Raw genomic sequence first — 24,233 nt, 5'->3', positions numbered from 1 at the left:
TGCCATTTCTGTACAAATAAATTAGAGATCATTTAGTTACATGCATGGTATAATAAATAAATGGATAGTTCATCACAAAATGATGTTAAAATTGTTCACACACACAGATATATATATATATATATATATATATATATATATATATATCCTAGTCTGGATTGCTTGAATTAGCGTATGACGACTCATTCAAATTAATGTCCTGCAATTACAAGCTGCAAAGTATAAACATACGTAAACATGATTAGCAGGGGAAGCATGGGAGGGTTATATCTTGGGCAACTATCAAATTGTATGTATTAATATTTTAACGTACATGAATTAATTAAATACTAGTTATATTAAGAAAAACAAGCTCGATGAAGCAAAGGCCATGCCATCTTATGCCAAGTTGCAACTCTTATCCGTCTTAATCCCTGTAAACATTACTTTTTTTTTTTGAAGGGGTTTAGAACCCAGCCAAGCTGGGAGGCTCATCCCCACGGCTGACTTATTGTATTATAATGAAAAGAAAAAATTTCACAAATGGTCACTCAACTATGACTCATTCGACACTTTGGTCACTGAAGTTTCAAATATATCACTTTGGTCACTCAACTATTACATTGTCAAGCACTTAAGTCACTTTGTTAATTTTTTTCATTAACAAAAATTATAAAAAATACTCTTTGGGTGACTTAAGTGATTGACAGTGTAATAGTTGAGTGACCAAAGTGATATATTTAAAACTTCAGTGACCAAAGTGTCGAATGAGTCATAGTTGAGTGACCATTTGTGAAATTCTCCCTAATGAAAATGATGCATAGAGGGGGACATAGAGCCTTGACCTCTAGCAATATTACAGACATCCTCATAGAGTACATCCAGAATGATAACAGGAGTCTCATCTAACCAAACATCATTTAGAAAATTAAAGCTAGCAAGGTGTGCTAATCTATGAGCAACACCATTTGCTTCACGGAAAATATGCCTAACCTCAGTTGAGTGAAAGAACATCAAATATGACTTACAATCGTCGATAATACGCAGTGGCGGAGCCAGAATTTCAAGTTTATTGGGGCACAAATGGATATATCAAAACATACACAAATGGATATATCAAAACATACAAAATCTCTAAATAAAATTTCTATCTATTAAAATGGTTATTGTCATCGACGTAATTTTATATTTTAAAATCGTTTCAACACAATCTCCTTATCTATATTAGTAAAATGTTTTTCTTAATAAATGAAATCAAGCAATCATTTAACAGATTACAACAATATTTGATTTTCTTTTAAATGAATATATTAAGTAAAGAAAAATATATATAATTAGTTAATATAAAAAAGCTTTAATAATAATTATTTAATATAAAAAAGCTTTAATAATTAACTAAGCATAAAACACGAACCAGAAACAAACAACAACAAAAAAAAGTATTGAACCCTCAACCTCTTTAGTAGCATAAGAAAGCCCAACTAGTGCACCAAGTTAGCAATTAGACAGAGCGGGCACTAAATTTTATTTGGGATAATGACCACTTACCCATAGAATACCAAATACAACCCCATACACTCCACCAACCTATTTTCAACCCCAATTACCCAAAAGTTTTCTCTTTTTCTCCCAACTATTCATTTCACTTAATGTTTATCCTATTAATACCCCTATCTCTTGCTTTTACTATTCTTTTGCTTCCTTTTATTTTCTTTTGATGAAACGTGGTGGGCCCATCTCAAAATTATTTGTCTAGATATAATTGCAGCTGAATTGCATCCTCTACTCGACGGTAAACAGTTAAATCTTAATATTCATAATTCCGATTGTTGATAGACTTGAGTTGATTGCTATTTGTAAAATTACTACTAAGGAACTGCAAAAGGAGAGAGAGAAATTGAGAAAATTAAAAACCTATAGAGATAATCTTAGTAGAGATTCTCCCAATTACTGGGATATTATCTATAGACTACAGACTAGAATCTATAGAATAGAAGAAGAGATAGATAATCTCTTAGATGTTCTGGAAGAGGAACAAAAACCTTTTGATTATTTGAGCATTGGTTAGATCCGCATTCACTGGTATCAGAGCTTGTAAAATAGCTCAAGGAGAATCCCTCCTTAATGGGGACAATGTCAGAATTGTTATTAGAGAAAATAAATTCTCTATTGAAATCTTCTGATGAGAAATATCAGAAGTTGTTACTAGAAATATCTAGATGTCAAACTCATCTAGAAAAATTACCTGCTATAATCCACCAATTGCAAAGATTGGAAAACAAACTGGATTATATCAAAGAACTTCCAAAAACGGAAGAAGAAAAGCTGACAGTCGTCAGTAGAAAAATCAATGAACAGCAAAAAACGCTGGATTCTATGAAAAATATACTGAAGGACAAGAAAGTGCCTACAGTAAAAAAGAAAACCAATGGATTCAAACCATTAGAAAAACCAGACACAAATCGTGTTCCAAACATGATTTTTCTGGAACCATCTACTAGTCAGACTAGTATCCGGTATGAAAACCCGGAAAAGAGAGAAATGAAGATGTTAAGCACCTTTGGAAAGAAGAAAGGAGTACAACTCCTAAATGCTGAAGAGTTCGAATTCAACGAAATCGAACAAGAAGTAAAAAATTCCTCAATCCCAAAATTAGATTTCAAACAGATCCACAAGGTTACTTGGAATGAAGTAACATTTCCTCCTGAATGGAAATTATCCGGTCCAAAAAAGCAACCGGAAAGAGCAAAAGCAAAAATCTACGAGAGTAGAAGAACTGGAGAAATCAGCCTCAACTTTGACAATCACAGGAAAAGTGATGTCTGTCCTGAAAACCTCAGGATAAACAGCAGTCTTCTGAGAAGAAGCTACAGCACCAGAGAAGCTAGTGTTAGTGGTACAAAACCCACTATTGAAGAGCCAATATCAGAAGAAGATCTGGAAGCTGATCTATGCAGACCAGTCCATATGCTCAGAGCTGAGAGGCTCTATGATCTCTATGAAGAAGCTGAGAATTGTGAAAATCCTGAACGATTAGAAAAACTAATCGAGGAAATGAAAGAATTCAAAATCAGAAAGACGAGAAAAGTCTTTCCTTATCAAGATATTGAAATGGAAGAAGGAGAAAGCTCCAGAACTTTCATTAGCAGAGAAAAAGGAAAAGTAAAACTCCCATTACAAAAAGCCCCCACGGGTAAAAAAGGAGAAAGAAATTCCCAAAGATTTGTCCCAGAGGACAATCTGCCTAGAGTTCCTATCACGAACTATGGCATCTGGTTAAATCTAGACAAGAGTCTAGACAAAAGAAAAACCATTGACCAATGGGTAGATAGCCTGATGATGGCGTCTGCACTTACCCTTGGTAAATTTGAAGCACCAGATTTGCAGGTGTACTATGAAACTACCCTTACTGGAGTAGCAAAAAAGTACTACCTATCCTTCAAAGAAACTGCCAGAGGAAGAGACTGGCTTGAAGAAATCAAAAATTCAAAGTCTCCGTATGATTTTGCAGTACCACTGTATGATCAGTTCCGTGGAGATCTTTCAAATCTGAGTGAGAAAGCCAAAGAAACGGCAAAGTCGAATATCTATGCTTTCAAAATCTGTGACATGAGATATTTCGAAGAATACCTGAATGAGTTTCAGGAATATTACTGTACAATTGGTGAACTAGAGAATACGGATCTAGTTAATCTGTTGCACAGAAAACTCCCTGAACCATGGAGAACAGCTGTGAGAGAAAGCATAGCTGAAAAACCAATTGAAAGATTTTCAGTTGGAGGAATTGCCGACAGAATCCGGCAATTACTGAAAGAGCAATGCAAAGCCAATCTTAGAGCTAAGATGGCCAAGAAACAACTCAAAGGAGTTGAAAATTTCTGTTATGGAATATTAGATATGCCCACGAACTGGGGATGTCATGAATCCAAATTCCATAGAAAAAAGAAAGAAAAATATTACTCTAAAAGATTCAAAAAGAGTAATAAAAAAAGGGATTGGAAATTCAAGAAAAGTTCCAATTACAAGGAACAAAAGGATGAAGATCCTAAAAAGAAATTCTTCAAGAAAAAGAAGAATACTCATCAAAATAAACAACCAAGCAAGAAAGCTTGCAGATGTTGGTTATGTAAAGCTGAAGGGCACTATGCCAACGAATGCCCTGAAAGGGGTAAAAAGTCTACTAAAGCTCTCTTCGAAGAATATGAGCAAATAGTAGAGGTAGCAAACATGAAAGGCTACGAAATAGCCTATTCTGATGATGAAGATGATGACAGGTCAGTCTACTCTGCCTGGTCTGAAGAAGAAATTTCATCAGATGAGTCTGAGATCGATTCTGAAGTAGAGTACTTCGAATCCAGACAAATGAATGTTTTAAGAATCAAAAATTGGGAAGAAAGCAAGACAGAAGCATTAATGTCTTCTTATCAGGTGAATCCTGGTGCATTCGTTTGTGACTACTGCTTATGTCACGAAAAGAATGGTCTCCCTATGTTCTGTGAAGAGTCTAAGAAGACTTATCACAAAGAATGCTTCATAGCTGAAGCAAGAAGAAAAACCAAAAATGGCCTAGTCAGCCAATTAGTTGAACAAGAATATGAAGAATATATCTCTGAACAAAAAGAGAAAGAAGAAGAAAAAGAGGTAGAAACTCTATTCCAAAAAATTATGGAACCTTCTCCCCCTTCCTTGAAAAAGGAAGAAATCATCGATGAAGAAAAAATCGATGAAAAAGAAAATTTTGAACTGGTTGAGATACCAGAAAATGTAGAACTGGTGAAACCACCAGAAACTGTTCATCTCTTAGAACGACAAGAGGCAACTGAAACATGGGATCTACTTGGCCAACCATCAGGCAAGTTTGATTATAAAGTTAGATATGACCCTCCGTCATGGTTCAGTAACCCAAACATCAAAGAGATAATTCCTACAGACTGGGATGATACAAAACCTTCTAGTTTTGATCAATCACCCACTCATGAAATGGTTTCGGAAGAATGCAAACCATTCATTCCAAAAGAACAAGCTCAGGAAAATGAGCTTCATCAATCGAAAGTCGTCTCTACAAGTAGATACAGCAACTACATAGAAATTGGACTCAAATTCCCTGATTACAGAAAATATCATCTACATGCCTTTGTAGATAATGGATTAGGTTTTACAGTTGCAAAAAGATTTGCAATTCCAGATGAACTCTGGAGAGAAGATAAGAAAAAATCTGCTACTGGTGTTACATTTGATGGAAGTCATCTCACCATGAAAAAAGTAGCAAAAAATGTTCATATCACCATTGGTGGAGGAACATTTATCATCCAGAATGTTTGGCAATCTGAAGGCCAAGGATCTGATTTCTTGTTGGGAAATGATTTTATTCTCCAACAACGATTCATTCAGGATGAAGAAGCAATAGGCTTCAGGAAAGGAGAACAGGTGTTCTGGGCAGACCGCCTCACACAAGCCAGAACTGTGGTCGGTCCCGGTTTTACTACTCAATATCAGAGATCGCAACAGAATAGTGGTGATCTTACTCCCTACAAACCAAAATTCGAACCCATACTCCAAATCAAGCAACAAGAAGAATTACTTGTTGAAGAATCTTCTGAAGAAGAAGAAACTAGTGAAGATGAAGAAGCTAGTTTCATCCATGAGCATAACCTCAAGCACTTTCAGAACAAGCTTGAGTCTCAGCAAATTCCCACTCTTGAAAAAATCAAGAAAATACTAGAGCAAAATGTGGATACAAATCCTCAGAAGTTTTGGGAAAAAGACTCAGTGGTCTGTGAATTGAAATTGCATGACATGAATGCTATCTGCCATGTCAAAGCCATTCCTCAGTACAAAGAGGAAGATCAAAAAGAATTCAGAAAAGATATTGAAGATCTCCTGAACAAGAGATTAATTCAACCTTCCACTAGCCCTCATCATGCTCCAGCATTCTACGTGAGAAATCATGCAGAAAACCTACGAGGAAAAGCTAGAATGGTTATTGATTACAGAGATGTCAATAAAAAGACTGTCAAAGACGGTTATCAAATTGCTCAAGTAAGAGTATTGATTAACCAGCTCAGAGGAGCCAAAGTCTTTTCGAAATTCGATGCAAAGTCGGGTTTCTAGCAAGTCAAGATGCATCCTGAGAGCATACCTCTCACTGCATTTGGAACACCACAAGGCCATTACGAATGGTTAGTGATGCCTTTTGGTCTAAAGCAAGCTCCCTCAATCTTCCAAAAAAAGATGGACAACATCTTCAAGCATGCGGCGGAGTTCTGTGTCGTCTACATAGATGACATCCTGGTCTTCTCTAAAACCAGAGAAGAACACATGAGACACCTCCACGAGGTAGTAAAGCTGATAGTTCAGCATGGAATTATCCTAGGAGAAAAGAAAATCTTCTTTATCCTCGATGAAGTGGATTTCCTAGGAATAAACATCAAGAATGGGGTCATAAAACTCCAACCTCATATTCTTGAAAAGATCTGGAAGTTCCCAGACAAAATTCCTGATGCTAAGAGTCTAGAGAGATTCCTTGGTGTCATAAATTATGGGAGAGATTTCATCCCTAAAATCTCAGGGTTAACAGCGATGTTATCTCCTAAGACAAGTTCCAAAAGAAAATGGAACTTCACAGAAGATGATGAAAAAATCGTGAAGCAGATAAAAAATCTCTGCAAGAACCTCCCTCGTCTGCAACAACCAGAAGAGAATGATGAAATTATCCTCCAGACAGATGCGAGCGATAATTATTGGTCTGGTGTGGTTCTGGCAAAAACGCCTGGAACTAACATTGAAAAGATCTGTAAATTTTGTAGTGGCAAGTTCAGCCCTGCAGAACTGAATTATCCCAAAAGGGAAAAAAAAATTTGGCTGTTAAAAAAACGATTTTAAATTCTCCAGCTTTTCTTGGAAAACCCTTTACTGTCCGCACCGATTGTGCCAGAGTAAAGAATTTCAAAAATTTCAAACTTGATAAAGCTGCTGATAGAGGAAGACTAGCAAACTGGCAATTATTTCTTAACCAATATGATTATAATGTTGAATTAATTGCAGGAAACAAGAATTATCTTCCAGACGCATTGACCAGGGAAATGGCAATGTTCAGCCAAAGAGAAGACGACGAAGGTCATAATCCCAGAAGCAGAAGAACTGGTAAAGAACAGGAACCTCAAGAAGATCCTATGGAAACCAAAGAAAAGGTTCTTAAAAGGTTTCTGCTAAGTCCTAAAGGACTAGCCTCAACTGATCAATCCCAGGGTAAAGGATTGGCTAGCCCGTCTCAAATGGCAGACGGTAAAGGCTCATCAAGACCGTTGATGGCTGCTGCTTTGCCAAAAAGCAGACCAACTCCAACTGGAGTCATAAATGTTTTTAATTATGAATTAAGAACTTTTGACACGCCTGTGTTCAGAACTGGCAGGAGACTTGCTTATCACCAGAAGGCAATCCTAGATAATCTCTTATTTGCCTTTCAAGAAAGAAGCAGTGGTCTAATGTTCCCGGCACTCTTTGCACTAGCTGAAGAACTATATGAGAATGCCAGACCACAATTTGAAGAAAGTCATATACAGCAGAGTGCTGTAAGAAAAGAAAAAATTTTCTTCCTTGAAAGTCCAGAAAGTGCTAGGGTTCCTGTCATGGCACTTAATGAATCAGACTGGCATGAATTCCATAGTCTGATAGGAAGACATAATCCAGAAGACCTGGTTCCTCCAACTCTCTTTATCGTTTCAGGTCCTTATGTTGGAAGATACCTGGTTAATGTTCAGAGTGAACATCCTCAAGAACACAAGCTTTGGCTTGTTGAAAATGGTTTTGTCCATAATCTGTGGACTAAAACAAATGATGATCTAAAAGGTTTGCCGCCTATCATTGTCAACACAGTCAAAAATGTAAGAAAGAATGACTGTATGCTTCGACTGAAGTTCAGATCCACTCCTCCAGAATGGATCTAGAAGGCAAACGGTGAAGTTGAATATATTCCTCCTTATCATTATGTAAGAATTATTCAAAGGAAATATCTTCAACCAGCCTGTGTAGGGTACAATGGCCAACCAAACTCAAGCATCCCATGGATGAAGGCCATGACTCTAGAATATATCAAAAAGATCATCTCTAAAGATACCTACAATACCTTCCTGGCAGCAGGGGAGAAAATTATCATCACTGCTTACGATCATCCTGACGTAGTCAGCAGTGACTTATTTCTATCTCTTACCAGAAAGGAGATAGATTCGACACTAGCATGCTTACGATGGGTGGAAAAGCTTGAAACTGACAACCACTACAAGATGTATGTTGATACAGATGTCGAAGACAATGCAACAACAGCAAGGATGGCCCAGGCAGATAACGACTCGTTTGTCCTTGGTCACAATTCAGAAACCGACGAGAACATGTGAAGCAGCAGGTGTAGAAAACACCGAAAGTTCTTTTGGACTCTTCCCAAAAGTGACTTTTGCTTTTCAAAAAGCAGGTGAAAAACATTTCACCTAAGAGTAACTGCTTTTCCCCGGCCGACCTCCACTAGCAGGAGCACTAAGGAAAGCAGGAAATCACGGAGTCGTGCTGTACATTTTATGTTTTTGAATTATAGTTTGAGTTCCGCTCCCTATATAAGGAGCTTTAGCTTCTCTTAGAAGGCATTCGAAAAATTTCGAGATCAGTTCAGATTAGTTCTAGTAGCAGAGTGATTTTCCTTCCTGCCTGTGTGAAGAAGTGTGATTTCATTTCAAGTAAGTACTGTAATCATTCTTATGGATAGCCTGTTTACCTAAGAATGAGGCTCTGAAATTTTAGCTTTGTAATTATGTTTATATAAATAATTTCAGTGTGTTCACCCACTTCATCAGTTTTCAAGTTAGCAAGTCAAGTTTTCTGTTATGTTCTTATCTTTAATCATGTTCAGCCAGTATCTTATACTTTCTTTAAGTTCAGAATTCCTGGTTTTTTAGATAAAACTTGCCACAGCTTAGGATAGAAACAAGCAGCAGTGATTCCGCCTGTTAAAGTAACCGTTAGGCAGGAGGCCGTTAGGTGAAAAACTTGGGCATGTTGAAGGCTAGTTTTGTTTTTCTCAGAAGTTGGAACAGGATTTTCTAAGAAAAGATGAGTTTTGGACCCAAAAGTCAGCATAGGATACACTAGACACTACTTAGAAAGGACTACCCTTATGAGTCTTTTCACCTAAAAGTTGTGTAAATGGGCAAAATACATGGATGTTGGATTGATTGGGCAAAATACCATGAGTTTTTGGGCAAACGGGCACAACCCCATTTTATTTCTATGATCATAAGCCAGTGGGTCACGGGACCCACTATGTCCCTATGTGGCTCCGCCACTAATAATACGCCCAACGTTAGATAGGTCTTCTTTGTCACGTGCCATGGCGCTCACTCCAATTCAACCTCCAAGATTAGTCATGTGTCAGATAGGTCTTCTTTGTCTTCTTTGTCATGTGTCATGTACAATGTTTTGTTCTAGTTCATAACCTTCTCTACGTAATACGTCTCTTTTCAGGATTACAAAATGCAATGCAAGCGAGCATTTCCAGATATATTTTTGTTTTGCAGGATACAAATACAAAAACACTTAATATGCTTGTCACTAATAGTTTAAAATCTAGTTAGCAATAAGGTCAGCACCAAGGTATGGCCAAAAACTTACTACCATGCACTGCTATTTCTGGCCATATATATTAATTTAGCAGCACAGCTGTTCGTGGACCTCTTTTTTCACAAGGCATCTCTATACACACTTTGATATACAAATCAATGATTCACTAAGGAAAGAAACGAAACAAATGTGAGGATAGTAGAGTTTGATGTTAATGTGTAATATCAAATGGAGAGGCAGAAATAAAGAAGTGCGCAAAATATGAAGGGACAAATCAATATATATCACTCTCAACATTAATTTTCAAAACGTAGACATATATACAAAGAGGTGATGGAAAGACTCTATGTCACGCTCAACATTTTAAAACATGGAGATCGATTTAAGATCCAAGTGCCTAACATGATATTAGAGTCCTAGCTGTAAGGCCGTGGATGCGAAAGCTCCAATCTTATTTCTCTGCTAACATGTATTTACCTCTTCACCTATGAAATTTTGAAATTAGTCCTGCAAAATTAGATATACGTACATTATTTAGGTCTGAATAGGGCCATGGATTGATGCATATGGTTTGATTATTACATCATAACATGCCTATCGATCGGAGAGTGCGAGTATTGCAATAAGCATGTTGTGATGTTACATTTTCTTTTGATGTATGTATGCAATCACATGGCCTGCAAATTTGTATTAGCTAATTCTTAGCAAAACAATGAAATAGTAGTAGTAGGTTTGAACTTCCTGCATGGAATTGAAAGGAAAACATGTCCGTGGCCTAATATCCAACATATATTTGAAATTTGTTTTCCTACTATTCCATGTTCATAAAAATGCTAATGTGAAGTTGGAGTATATACGGTTTGGAAGCATTAAAGTATATATGTTTTGTGGTCGAATCAAACCTGAAGTGGGATATTGGACGAAATTATTTGAATGCACAACAAACATAATAAATTGTGAAGCTTAATTCCATTTCATGGAAAGGATAAAACATATCCATAAGAATATAAACGAAATGCAAGACCAAATTTAATCTGACATGTTATTGATCTTAATATAGAAATTAGTGGACCAACTGGTTAGACTGTATTAATACCTTTAATGGTGTTGAGAACATCTTCTATTCATATCAGAATGATACATTTCATATGTTCCAGACTTGTGATGACGGAGCTAACTATCTTGTATGAAGTGGATGTTAAGCAACTATATTGAAGGATGTAAGCCAACAGAGTAAAATGAGACTTAAACATGTCGGTCGAGCTGTAAAGCTTGACAATTTGTGCTCAAATTTAGCCAAACTTTTCGAGAATAAATTGGTCGGGAGCATTGATGAACGCCACATTATGTACCTCGTTAGACGAATTCATTCAACTTATATATCCGCTTCATGTAATTTGTGAATTTACTCACTACTACCATGATATATACATAAGCATACTGAACCCAAGTAGTAACATATATGCTTCTCATTTGCAAATATGGGCCGGGTAGTGCAAGAGGCGTGGCCCTCTTTTATTAGCTTTACAACCATATATATTTCTGTACTCCAACCATTTTTTTTTTTTAATATGAATTGATTTCATTAGTAATCAAGTTATGAAAATAGGTCAGAGTCCAACAGAACTTACATAAGAAAATCTGGAAAAATCAGATAACATATCTAAGCCAAACTAAACTTATTAAACGACAATGTTCACCTGGTCAGTTATTGACCAAGAAAATAATGCTCAACCACCCTTGGATGTAAATCCAAGGGCAGAGAGAATTATTATTAAGTTGAGTTGTTTTGTTTTCCACCTTTGGATGTAAATCTAACGGTTGTTGAGCATAAATTCTTTGGTCAGCAACTGACTGGTGAACACCACTTCTCATTAAAATCTAAAGGAACGCTTTCTGAACAGCAAGCCTAAGCTAAGCAAGAACAATCTCGCTTTCTGAGGATCGAAAAATCATTTATCTAATCTAATATGCCAACACGCTTTTGTGGTACAAATATCAACTAGAAACATCTTAGATAAGCTATAGAAATTACTCCTACTTTAAGAGGCTTGAGTTCAGAATGTCTATGTCTTTGAAAGCCTAAACAAGTACTTTTTCCTTCCCCTTGGGATCGGAACTAGCACTTGCCTCAGACTCTTTAGCACCCAACAACCTAGCTAGGCAACAAGTTGGTCTTCACGCTCTTCTTGGAAATATGCTGGCTTGAAGTGAGCCCAGGCCTAATAGCCCAAGCCCAAACCCGAGCTAAGTGAAGTGAAGCCCATTCACGCTGCCTAGCCTTCATAGCCGCCACCGACAGCAGATCCTCGAGCGGCCGGCCTTTCCACCAAACCATCACGTTGCCAATCAACGACCGACCAAAAAAAAAAACCAATGGATCTGATTGGGAAATCGCCGATCTGTCTTTTGCTCTTCGACCACGATGCTACCTCAGTGCCGTCCGGCCAAGACCCTAAGGTCAGTCCACCACCACAACAAGGTCAACAGATCAGACCGGAAAATCAACACCAATCTGTCCTAACTTTCGCGATCTCGAGTCGATCAGAAATCCCCCGCCAAACAACAAGACCACACCGCTGCGCTCTACCCTCGTCGGAAAACAAAGGTGCTGCTACCCTCGCCGACGAACAACAACCAACTCAAATCCAGAATCAATCTCGCTCCACGCATTGATGAAGGTGTTTAGAAAATAGCCTCGCTCGGGCTAGATCGGTGTCGGACCACAGACAATCGCCACCGATTTGCACGAAACCCTAGGCTAGGGTTTCAACTCGATGACGGCCGAGAGGAAGAGCTCTCACTTTTTCTTTGCTACTGTTTACACTTTTTTTTCTGTTCTCCAACCATTTTGTCAAGAATTCAAGATAATCAAATCTGGTTTACAAAATTCGGTTCAAATAATTAACAATGAGCAATTCAACATTTTGAATTGTTTGCTAATTGAGCCTTAGGGTTGGAAATCGCAAAGGAAAAGTCGCATCCTGTCCGGCGGCTCCCCCGCGTCGATAGTGGTTCACTGCCTCATCGACGAGCGGCGGGTGTTGCCGGATGGGTTCTTAAGGTCTCTGCCCTCCCAGTCTTGCGTTCTATCAGACGGATTGGGGCGTGGACAATCCTTCACTCTTCTCAGGCGGCAGCGCTAGCGTGGATGATGGGTATTGGGCGATCGACGGCGACGAAGGTGTGGAGCAAGTGGCCAGTGGCCAGATCGCGGCGGCGGTATGCCGTGGATTGTATGGCGCTGGGTACTTCTCTGCGTTGGGACGTTCGGCGGAGTTTGCAGTGGTGGTTTCAGGCTCTTCAGCTGAAGGACACAGACTATTGGAGTGCTATCACTCTGAGGTGGCAAGGTTCTATGATCTCCGATCTGCTTCTCGGTGGTTTGGGTTGGTGGAAATCTAGGTTTACCCCTGGATCTAGCCGAAAACACTTAGGAGTTTTGACGTGGCTTGCCTCGTGGTTTGGGTTTCTTTGGCAAGGTGAGCTCGAAAGGTTTTCCTTGTGGTGGGCGTCTGCCGGCGAGCCTCCTGGGGAGAAGGAAGAGGAGTATGGCGGTTGTTTTTTCATTTTGTTTAAAGTTGTGTTTTTAGTTAGTGTTTTGGTTAGGTTTTCTTGGTCATTAGCATGTCCCTACTCTTTTGAGCTAGGGTTGGGTAAAATGGAGGTGCCATGGATGTGGTGTCATTTCTGGGGACGAAGTGGTTTATTATTGGTGTTATCTTATGGTCGATGTGCTGACGAGCGATCCTTGCACGTGGTCTGGTATCTTTGGGACACGGTGTGGAAGAGGACGTTGGTTGTTTTAGCGGTTGTCTATGAGGTGGTACCGATATTCTCGGAATTCTCGGTAGCCCGAGTCGTTGGGCGGTATAGGTGGTTAGGGGTTGGGCCCTTTCGGCTCATGGAAGTCATTTATGGTGACGGACCCGTAACTGGTTTAGGTTTTAGGGAGGAGAGTGGGGATTTCTTGTCCACCACCGGTCATTCCCGTGTTATGTAATTTTGTTTCATTCAATAAAGGATCCTTTTCACAAAAAAAATTAACAATGAGCAATAATTTATGTTTACCAATTAACTTCCCATTAATTTTTTGGATTAATCTAGAAATATGGCTTAAAAGCTAATTAAGATTGGTCAAAGAAGAAACTATAAAAGCAGACTTAAGCTAATGACTCGATTATGATCGAGTTCCTAACCTAATTGTTCATCATCAATAATCAGTTCCTATTATGATTTATGAGCTCGTTGAGGTGTGGTATTTCATGCAATATTCATTGTTATAAACTTTTGGTTATACTTTCCTGTCTATCCTAACCCTAATTTAAAGGCCTTCATTTTAAGTGAAAGAATTCAAAACATTGGAATACAAATGACTGGAGATTACATTACTGAACGTACATGTGACAAATAATTAGTTTTCTATGAACACTCTATCAGTTTCCTTTAGCATGAACTTTACCTTAAAATTGCATACTTTAAATATGACAGTGAACAAAAAATTTATTGAAAGAGGATCTATCATTTGAAAATGTGTATGTACATGACATAGCTAATTAAAGAAAGATATTGGAGAAAACTAAAATTATATTTGACCAAAATATAACTGAAAACTCAATTCATTTTTTTTCCCGAAATTAATAGCTAGGTTTACTTTGAAAAAACAACATGATTAATGTTGACAAAGCATATACTCAATGACACTGATTTTGATGTTGGTCCTAATAATTTTGAGTGAAAAAATTCCGTTTAGAATATGTTAAGTTATATTTGTAAAAAGATTAAAAAAACAGAGTAAGTTTTTGTTATTTTCATTGATATCTCATATATAAAAAGACAAACGTTTTTTCGAAAACCTAGTCTGCTAGGGCTTGGGAACTGGAACCTCTAGGGTTTCTAAGTCCTACGTTTCTTCATCTAGTATGGAGATCTTGTCATGGAATTGTCGTGGAATATGCAATTCTACTACTGTACATGCATTGAAGGGTCTAATTGCGATGCACAAACCTTCTATTGTGTTTATTTGTGAGACTAAGATTCAGGATAAACAAGTTTTCGAGCGACTGCATAAGGCGCTAGGGTTTCCCCATTCTTGGTGCGTTATGAGTCAGGATCAAGGCAGAGGATTAGGACTTTTCTGGAAGGATGGTTTCAATATTTCTTTTCGTTCTAATGGGGATAGATTCATTGATATGGAAGTGGGCAGTGGAGGTATTGATGATCCAAAGTGGAGATTCACGGCTTTCTACGGTTACCCACGTAAACGGGACAGGTTCCGGTCCTGGCAAATTTTGAGGGACTTGAGTGACCAGGATTCTCTGGCATGGGTGGTCATTGGGGATGCAATGAGATCCTGCATGCTGGGGAGAAGTTGGGGGGTCGTGTACGCTCTGAGGCTCAGATGTAGGGATTTAGAGATGTGGTGGATTACTGTGAACTGGTTGATCTTGGTTTTACAGGAAGCCCTTATACATGGAGCAACCCGGAGACAAAGATTCGTTTGGATCGAGCTTTAGGAACGCAGTCATGGTTGGATCTGTTTGGGTATTCGAAGGTGGTAAACCACCCACCGAGCCACTCAGACTATGTACCGGTGCTGCTGCGAGTCAGTAGTATACGTATTGAGCAGCGACAAAATTTTCATAGATTCGGATTTGAAAGCTTCTGGTTGCAGAACCCGGGGTGTGATGAGGTGGTTCATGATCGATGGCAGACCAATTTTACTGGTCGACCTATGTTTCAAGTGGTGAAGAAGCTGCAACATACTAGCAAAGCTTTGGATCTTTGGCAACGGAGTACGTTTTCAGATCATGAACTTCAGATGCAGTCTGTTGGTGAAAGGTTGGAGGTTATTTTGGGGCTTCTTGCATCCAAGGAGTTGAATGAGGAGAGTAGAATATTACACCTTCAGTTGGAGCACCTTCTCTCACAGGATAAGGCCTACTGGGCATAGTGAGCGAAGGTGAATTGGTTGCGCGATGGGGATTGGAATATTGCTTTTTTTTTTTCCACAAAAAGGCTTCTTTTCGTAAACAGAAGTCTGTACTTAAAGGGTTATATGATGAGAAGGGGAATTGGACAGAGGATGACGCGGGGATGGAGCTCATTGTGTCCGAGTATTTCAGAAAGATGTATAGTGCGGTCAGTGTGATGAGGCTGCTAGGACTGTGACCCTAGAAGCCATTCAACCAAGAGTGATGGAGGAGATGAATGTCCAGCTGTGTAAATCCTACACGGAGGAGGAAGTAAGGGAAGCATTGTTCCAGATGTACCCGACTAAATCTCCGGGGCTGGATGGACTTCCCCCATTATTTTACCAGCATTATTGGGAGAGTATTTTCAAGGATGTGACGGAAGTGGTCCATAGTTTTCTTCATTCTAGTATCTTGTTGAAGGAGCTCAATTTCACACATATTTGTTTGATTTCGAAGATACCTACGCCTGAGAGAATGTCTGATTTGAGGCCCATTGTTTATGCAATGTGCTTTATAAGCTATGTTCTAAAGTCATAGCTAATAGATTGAAGGTTTGTTTGCCTCAAATTATCTCAGTCAGTTAAAGTGCTTTTGTACCCTGTCGCTTAATAATTGACAATGTTTTAGTTGCCAATGAAGTTGCTCATTATATCCATAACAAGCGAGGGGGCGATGAGGGAGAAATGGCTTTGAAATTAGATCTTAGTAAAGCTTATGATAGGTTGGAGTGGGACTTCCTACTGACTCTACTGAGTGATCCCACTCCATTCTTTGTTGTATATTACATCCATAAATTCAAAATGTAACTTCTTGTTCTTGGTATTTTCTTGATGAACACAATTTTTCCTGTTGTATCAGTCCGCCTTAAACACAAACACGATTAACTGTAAAGCTTCATACTTTGAGACAGTTGAAGTAGCATCTCAGAGGGAACAATCAGAATTTAGAAAGTTAATGATTACTTTGCCATTATTCAAAGCATATGACATAACCAGATATTACAGAACTCTTGAAAGCAATTAGATAATGAGACAACGACAACTAGTGTTTGGTCTCAGAAATATTCAACCACATTCTTGGTTTTGTTTTAAGGTAGAAAATGCATTCATGTCCAAATTAGCCATTATGATATTTTTTGTGGTTAGTTGATGCCAATCAGAAATCAATTGTTATTAATATTACTAAAATACGTATCCGATTTTCTCTCTCTCTAGAGAAACCTTAAGCTGGTTGCGATCTTGCGCCGGCGTCTAATCAGGATTCAGATTACTCTGATCCCATGCTCTAATCCAAGATCATCACTTGGAATTGTCGGGGTTTAGTGAATACTGAAACCCAGAAAGCTTTGGTTACTTTGGTTCAAAACAAGAAGCCTAGCATCGTATTTCTCTCATAAACTCTAGCAAAGCAGGATTTATTAGAAGAACTTCGGGTTCGATTGAAATTCGATGGCTGTATTTGGTACCCTAAGAAGTGAGGCTCTAGAGGTCTCGCACTATTCTGGAAGAATGAAACCCCTATTAGGTTGCGTACTTTTTCTGCACACCACATAGATGCAGAGATTGGTGTACCGGGGTCGTCGGAAATCTGGCAGTTCACGGGGATTTATTGTTCGCTTCCACAGGTGACAGACTCCGCACTTGGGATTTGCTTCGTATACTGGCTGCGTAGTCATCGTTACCTTGGTTGGTGGCAGGGGATTTCAATGAAATCTTGAGCAATAATGATAAGTCTGGCGGTCCTCCTAGAGGGGTAATGCAGATGTCCAGGTTCTGGCAGGCATTGGTAGACTGTCAGCTATCTGATATCGGATTTGTGGGATCTAGATATACTTGGTCTAAATGCATCAACTTTGTGCTCAATTCTTTTGGGGTGGTTCTGAGGAGCACAGAAAAATACGTTGGCGGTCTTGGGACTGCATGTGTTTAACTAAAGTTGAAGGTGGAATGGGTTTTAAGTACCTGCATGCTTATAATATTTCAATGCTGGCTAAACAAGGTTGGAGGTTACTTCATAAACCTACTTCTCTTATTGCCAGATTGTATAAGGCTCGTTACTATCCAGACTGCTCTTTTTTAGAGGCTAATATGGGAGAGGCTCCCTCTTTTGCATGGAGAAGCATTATGGATGCACGCCCGGTCCTTAGGGCTGGTTTACTTTGGCAGGTTGGGTCGGGTAGGGATATAAATATTTGGAATGATGATTGGATCCCTAATGTTCCCGGCCATAATCTTCATCAGCCTAGCCATTGCAATATTCATTCGGTCTCTAATCTTATTAATTGGGAAATAAAAACTTGGAAGAGAGAACTTCTTCAAGATTTATTTTCTAAGGAGGTTCAAGCAGCTATATTATGCATTCCTTTGAGTTTTCGTCGTACTCGAGATTTTTTAACATGGAAGCTTGATCAAAAGGGTTTCTTTTCAGTAAAATCTGCATATTGGGTTGCTCGAGATTTTGTGATAGGGAGCTCTCTTTCCTCTACCTCTCTTGGGGATCCATTTAGCATGCTATGGAAAACCTTGTGGAAAGCCAAGGTTCCAGGTAAGGTTTCAATTTGCCTTGGAGAACTTGTCATAATATACTTCCCACAAGAGATTGTTTGAGCAAAAGGGGATATTCTGGTGAAATGCGTTGCTTACTTTGTCCTCACCGGTATGAAACTGTGAGTCATGTTTTTTGTGGTTGTTTTGTGGCAAGGGAAATCCTCACATCCTCTGCATTTTCTATGCAACTGCCTATTTCTCCTTCTTTTATGTTTAAGGAATGGATGCTTGAACATGCGATTTCTTTGTGTGATGAAAACTTTGCTAAGTTGTTGATGATATTATGGGGTTTTTGGAAAAATAGAAATGAGAAGCTTTGGAATGATTCTGCTATTGCTGCTCCTGCTATTGTCGCTAGTACTATGGCCTGGTTTGAAGAATATAGCCGCATAAACAAGGCTATTAGAAGTCAGGCTTCTCCTCGAATTAAAGGCAATCAACCTTGGTGCCCACCTATAGCAGAGATGCTAAAATTGAACATAGATAGAGCATTTCTACAGTCAGCAGCTCATGGAGGGGTGGGAGGTGTCTTGCGGAATGAAAAGGGTGAATTCATTGCTGGTTTTGCTTATCATAAAGAGTATGTCACTTCTGCAATGCATGTGGAACTTCTTGCCATTAAACATGGGCTAGAATTGTTGCAAGCCATGTCAGTAACGAATGTTATTGTTCAAAGTGATTGTCTCTTGGCTATAAAGGCTATTTGTGAGGAGGGTGAGGATTTCACAACTCTAGGCAACTTAGTGGACAATATCAAGGCTCTTCTTCATCAGTTGCCTTTGATTGGGATACAACATGCTTATCGAACCTCCAATAGAGTAGCCCACAGGTTTGCAAGTTATGGTTTTGATGCTAATACCCATATTGAATGGTTCTCAAACGCTCCAGAGTTTGTTCTGGATGCCCTCATTTACGATTGTAATTGTATGCTTCAATAATAAAAGTTCTTTTTTTTCCTCAAAAAAAAAAAATTGTTATTAATATTACTAATATATTTATATAAGTTATTTTTTAAATTGTCCAATATTAATCATATGGTCACCATGATTTATAAAAAGTGAAAGTTGCCAAAAATTAAAAATAATAACAAAAGCATTTGAACAACATTGTATTACCAAACAATCAAGGCAAAATAATCTCTCATGTCCAATTTAGTCATTCCACAAACAAAAAGCACAAGCAAGTTTGAGTTTACCAAACACTTTGCCATTGCTTTTGACACTAACAACACTTATAAAAAGTCAATTTATCAAACACTCATCTGCTTTGCTTTTCAGCTACTTATTCTCATAAATAAGCAGAAATCAGCTTTTCCTCAAAAAACAGCCATACCAAACATAGCCTTAATTACTGCATTATTGTAGGCGACTGTTTCTGGTGCAAATTAAAGTCTTTGAACTTTTGAAGGGTACATCTTACTGGATGGCTCCTGAAGTCTTTCACCAGACTGGTCATGGCATGCAAGTTAGGCCTCACCATTTGGCCCTTCGGCCCTAAACCCACCCTAAGCCCACCCGGCCCGGCCTTTGCAATAGGGCTGGCCGGCCCAACCCTTTTTTAAATAGGGTAGGGTATGGGTTATGCAAGTGAAGCCCGGCCCTACCCTGCGGCCCGGCCTGGCCCAACCCTAAAATTTATATTTTATTTATATTTATTTTCTCTGTGACATATTTACATAGAAAGGAAATAAGAAATCTGCTATTTTAGAGAATGGGTAATATTCTGTCTTCTGTCCTAAATGGCCAAACCCAATTGATTTATGAGGCTTGTTTTGCCTAGACTGAACCCAAAGCCCAAAGTGTTGTCAACTAGGTCATTGACTAGAGTCACTCGACCTAAAGCCCTAAACACTTCCCAATTCGCATATTAGCCATATCTTATCCATTTGTGAGAGAGAGAGAGAGAGAGAGAGAGAGAGAGAGAGAGAGAGAGAGAGAGAGAGAGAGAGAGAGAGAGAGAGAGAGAGAGAGAGAGAGAGAGAGAGGTAGGCGACGGTGCAGTCTGATCCGTCGTCGCCCTTCGCCGACCCCGAGACCCCGTCACTGCCCTTCGCCGATCTGGCAACCCATCCTCCTTCTCAGATCCGTAAAGCGCTCCTCCTCCACCTGCACTCCAATCCGTCACAGACCCCGAGACCCATCCTCCTTCCCCGATCTGTTTCGCCAATCCCGAGAGCCATCCTCCTTCTCCGATCCATAAACCCCTCCTCCTCCGCCTGCAGTTCAACCCGTCACTGCCTGTCGTAGACCTCGAGACCCATCCTCCTTCCCCGACCCCTAAGGCTATCCTCCTCTGCTTGCAATCCAACCTGTAGCAGCCCTTCGTCGACTCCGAGGCCCAGTCACCGCCCTCCGCCAATCCCGAGACCCAGTCGCCGCCCTTCCTCGATGCCTTTACCAATATAAAACGCAAGCGTTCGACTGATTCAAGAATAAAGACTGAAGCTTTTGCTTCTGGGTAGCATGATGATGGAGATTGGAGAATAAAGACTGAAGCTTTCGAGTTTCACAACTATGGGTAGTGAAATAACCCGATTGTTTGTCTAGGTACGCCAATTAGCTGCTCCATTTAACATTTCCTTTGGTTTTACAGAGAATTTTTCTAGTTACGGTTCAAATTTGATGACCTACTTGTTGGTGTTTTCTGGTTTTCTGTTTGGGTTGAGAGAGAGAGAGAGTGATGGAAGAAGAAGACTCCCATATTTTAAGAAGAAGACTCTGTGGTTGGATTTAGCTCTCAGATGCCGGCAACGGAATAAGACTAATATGGTGAGTTTAACGTTTATTCTTCTTTCTGTTCCGTGCAAATTTCTTTATATTTGAAATGCACAGTTAGCAAGACCGGAATGGATGCTTGCCCTTGAACGTGCTCAATCAAACTCAGCTGCGAACGAGTCAATCACAAATATTGAGTAGAGGTTGGTGTATTGTTTTGAATTGCACATTACGGTTCTTATAGATGGGTTTATGTGCATAAGTAATGATGGTCTGCTGTAGATTGTTTGTAGATAGTTTATAGATGGTTTAATGTATTGTTTTTTAACATATTTTTGTATTGTGTTTTAACAGACTCATGGGAAGAGAGGATTATTGGATCTTGACCACGGAAGTCTTCAAGAATGACACGTTTCCTACTATTTTTTTGCTTGGACTGATGTAGGCTACATCATTTAGTAACTTTAGTTTATGTAATATTGTAATTGATGATATGGAGATTTCAGACTACAATATTGAAGACATTCAGTGATTTCAGTTATTCAAATTTGATGTTATTCCTTGTTTAGATTTCACTTTGAGAGTTTGAGTTAAAAAGTGTTAAACATAGAAAGACCCGGCCCGGCCCTTTCGACCCTTGCGAAATGGGCCTTAAGGGCGGGTAAGGGTTTACATATTAAAGCCTCGGCCCGGCCCTAAGTTTTGTTGACTTGGTCAAAGCCCGGCCCGGCTCGACCCTAAGCCTTAAAATTTAGGGTAGGGCCGGCCTTAACCCGGCCACGATGACCCCTAATGCAAGTACAATCAATCATTACCCTTATATCATTTACTTGAGTGCAGGCGTGCTAACTATTCGATGATGATGTAGATATGTATTATTTTTGGGCAGCACTGATACGTTCTTGATTAATTGAGTAAAATATATCTAGGTAAAAACAATCTTTCTTTAAGAGTGACAACTGAAAATAATTCTGATTTGGAGAAGAATTGAATTGTGTAATTCAACTGCTTCTTGGGTACCCGTCTATATGTTGGAAGATCTAGGAGATGTACATATTATGTACACTAATATTTTTATCAGTGTTCTAGATTCTATCTGAAACAGTAATGAGCATTCTTAAATAATGTGATGTCACAGTGGATGATATTACCACCTTGTAAACAAAATCTAGACGTCTGGATTTGCGGCCGTCCTTGGTAAATAGTGATTATAACAATTATTGTTGATGTATTTGATTGTTTATTCTTGCTTAGCCAAAGAAACTGGCTTCTGAGAATGGTTCTTCAGCTCTGCTGATATCTGGAGTGTTGGATGTACTGTCATTGAGATGGCCACAGGAAAGCGTCCCTGAAGTGAAAAATTCAAAGCAGGGGTAATTAATCATTCTTCCAATTTCCGTAAACTTTTTTTGAAGAAAGTATTATCGCCTGTATGTTCTACTAATGGCATGTTTCTTTAGGTCGCTGCTCTGTTCCATATGGCAACAAACAATTCTCATCCACTGATCCCGGAGAATCTATCCTCTCTAAAGATTTTTGCCTGCAAAGGTATTCTAATCTTGTTGTCTTTCAATCATTTTAACTTGAAGTTAGAATCTCTAATATATGTTGGATTGATCTATTCCATTTAACTGGATAACATGGGGTAGTCATTTGATGTTCAAAATTTTGGTTAAGGGTGATACGGCTCTTTAATTTGATTGTTTGTTTTGAATTAATGTATGTTTTGGTCCCATGCATGGCAGGAAACCAAGTTTGAGGCCAGCTGCTTTCGAGTTGCTTCAGGTGATTCAACTTGATTAAGTTTTCCCTGAAGTATCAAGAATTTATCTTGCACATCGTCTGCTTCCACTCCAAAGTGGCAGACGTACTCTTATATCTAATCAAGTTCTCATATTCCTAGTCCGCCAATTACATACAGCATCCGTTCATAACTGGACAGAAGATAGAGCAACCCCACATTTCCATCTCTAGGCTGCTCCTGCTGCTGGATCTGCTCCAACAGCTGGGGCTGCCTGACCTGTGCAAGCTGAGCATGATGCACAAGCTTCTTGTTCTGCCTGAGCTACACGAGCAGCTTAATTGAGCGGCCACTGCTCAAGCTGCGAGTTGCCTGAGCTGCCTTGTTTAATGGTACAAGTCATTTAAAGACAGCTTAATGGGTTCATAGTTGCAATCCCGTCAACTACTATTCTCATTGCAAAATTTATAAATTTTCATTGGAGTAAAATTGTTTGAAGATAAGTGACTATTATTTTCAGCCTTTGAATGTAACAGGTGATGATTAGGGCAGGATGTCTGTAATCTGCCCTTTTATGACATATAACTGAATGCCTCCTCTTGCAACATTCCCATATAGTCTTGTCTCGTGCTAAACAGCTAATTACTTTGATAAAAGAACATAGCTAAACTTCTTCTTCTTCTTCTTTTTTATAAAAGAAATTTATTGAAATATTAGCTATGACTTAAGAAGACATTCCGGATAGAAGAGAGCATAAAAAGTACCAAGTACTCGACATGAGGTGTATTACAAAATCTGCGAAACTTATTTGTGAATTAATCATCATGAAACTAAAGAGCAGTGCTTGAAAATTAGGGATTTGGAGATGCAAATGCTAGAAATTGAGCATCTTTTTCTAGCATAGCCATTTGCTTTTCCTCCAAAGTCACCCACGCTTCAATTTGTTGATCGCATTGTAATGCAACGAATATAGTTAGATTTCCAAATACAGGTCCAACTTTTCCGATGACTCCAATCTGAAATGGCTTTCCCCATCCAAAATCTAGTTTGTTAAGAATTCTAGTCCAGCTCGTGAATGTATAAATCTCTGGTGGTGGTTTTATAAAAGTCCCTTCCTCCATGAAATCTAGATAGTCACAAATGGCTCCAAATCCTTCTTTACCCTTCAGAGTGTCCAGGTACTCACTGTTATATTGGTTGAGGGATTTATGAAGCAAGTTCACCAAGTCACACAGTTCATGATCACTACTATTTGTTGCTGTCTCTTCCAAAATTTCTAATACGACAGGAGCCAACAAAATGATATTCCCAATGGTATTATCCAACAACATTTGCGGGTTCATTCGTGGCCTCAAGTTTACTACATGCGCTACTATGGAGAGTTTTGGAGAAGTACCTGCAAGTGCTGCCAAATTAAATTTAGCATGCAGAGGTGACAATTGAGCGACTTTTGTCTCAGCACGAAACTCACCCGGCTTAGGCTAAGCACCAAGCCCACCGTGAATTAGGTCTTAAGACATCTTTGTTCAAATCTCATCAGAGTTTCATCCGTATCATCCCATAAATGAAATAAAAGATTTCTATCTTTGTCTTGATATAAGTTTCTTTTTAAGTAATTAAAGATATATTCACTAAACAAGAATTATATGTAATTGTACTATTAGTCTCAAAC

General features: G+C 39.0%; 1 protein-coding gene across 1 annotated transcript in view; it reads right to left on the bottom strand.

The window, feature by feature from the left end:
* Positions 1 to 23,283: 23,283 nt before the first annotated feature.
* LOC112189518 ((13S,14R)-1,13-dihydroxy-N-methylcanadine 13-O-acetyltransferase AT1-like) overlaps positions 23,284 to 24,233 on the bottom strand; it is a 36,443-nt gene continuing 35,493 nt past the window's right edge. The window contains exon 2 of the mRNA XM_040515232.1: positions 23,284 to 23,966. Within this exon, the coding sequence (XP_040371166.1) occupies positions 23,413 to 23,966 (554 nt within the window). The 3' untranslated portion in view covers positions 23,284 to 23,412. The remainder of the gene's footprint in view (positions 23,967 to 24,233) is intronic.

The sequence above is a fragment of the Rosa chinensis genome, chromosome 1, assembly GCF_002994745.2.
Source record: "Rosa chinensis cultivar Old Blush chromosome 1, RchiOBHm-V2, whole genome shotgun sequence".
In the NCBI taxonomy this organism is placed as follows: Eukaryota; Viridiplantae; Streptophyta; class Magnoliopsida; order Rosales; family Rosaceae; genus Rosa; species Rosa chinensis.
Note: the sequence above shows the minus strand (reverse complement) of the source record. Positions and strands in the feature narration are given on the sequence as shown.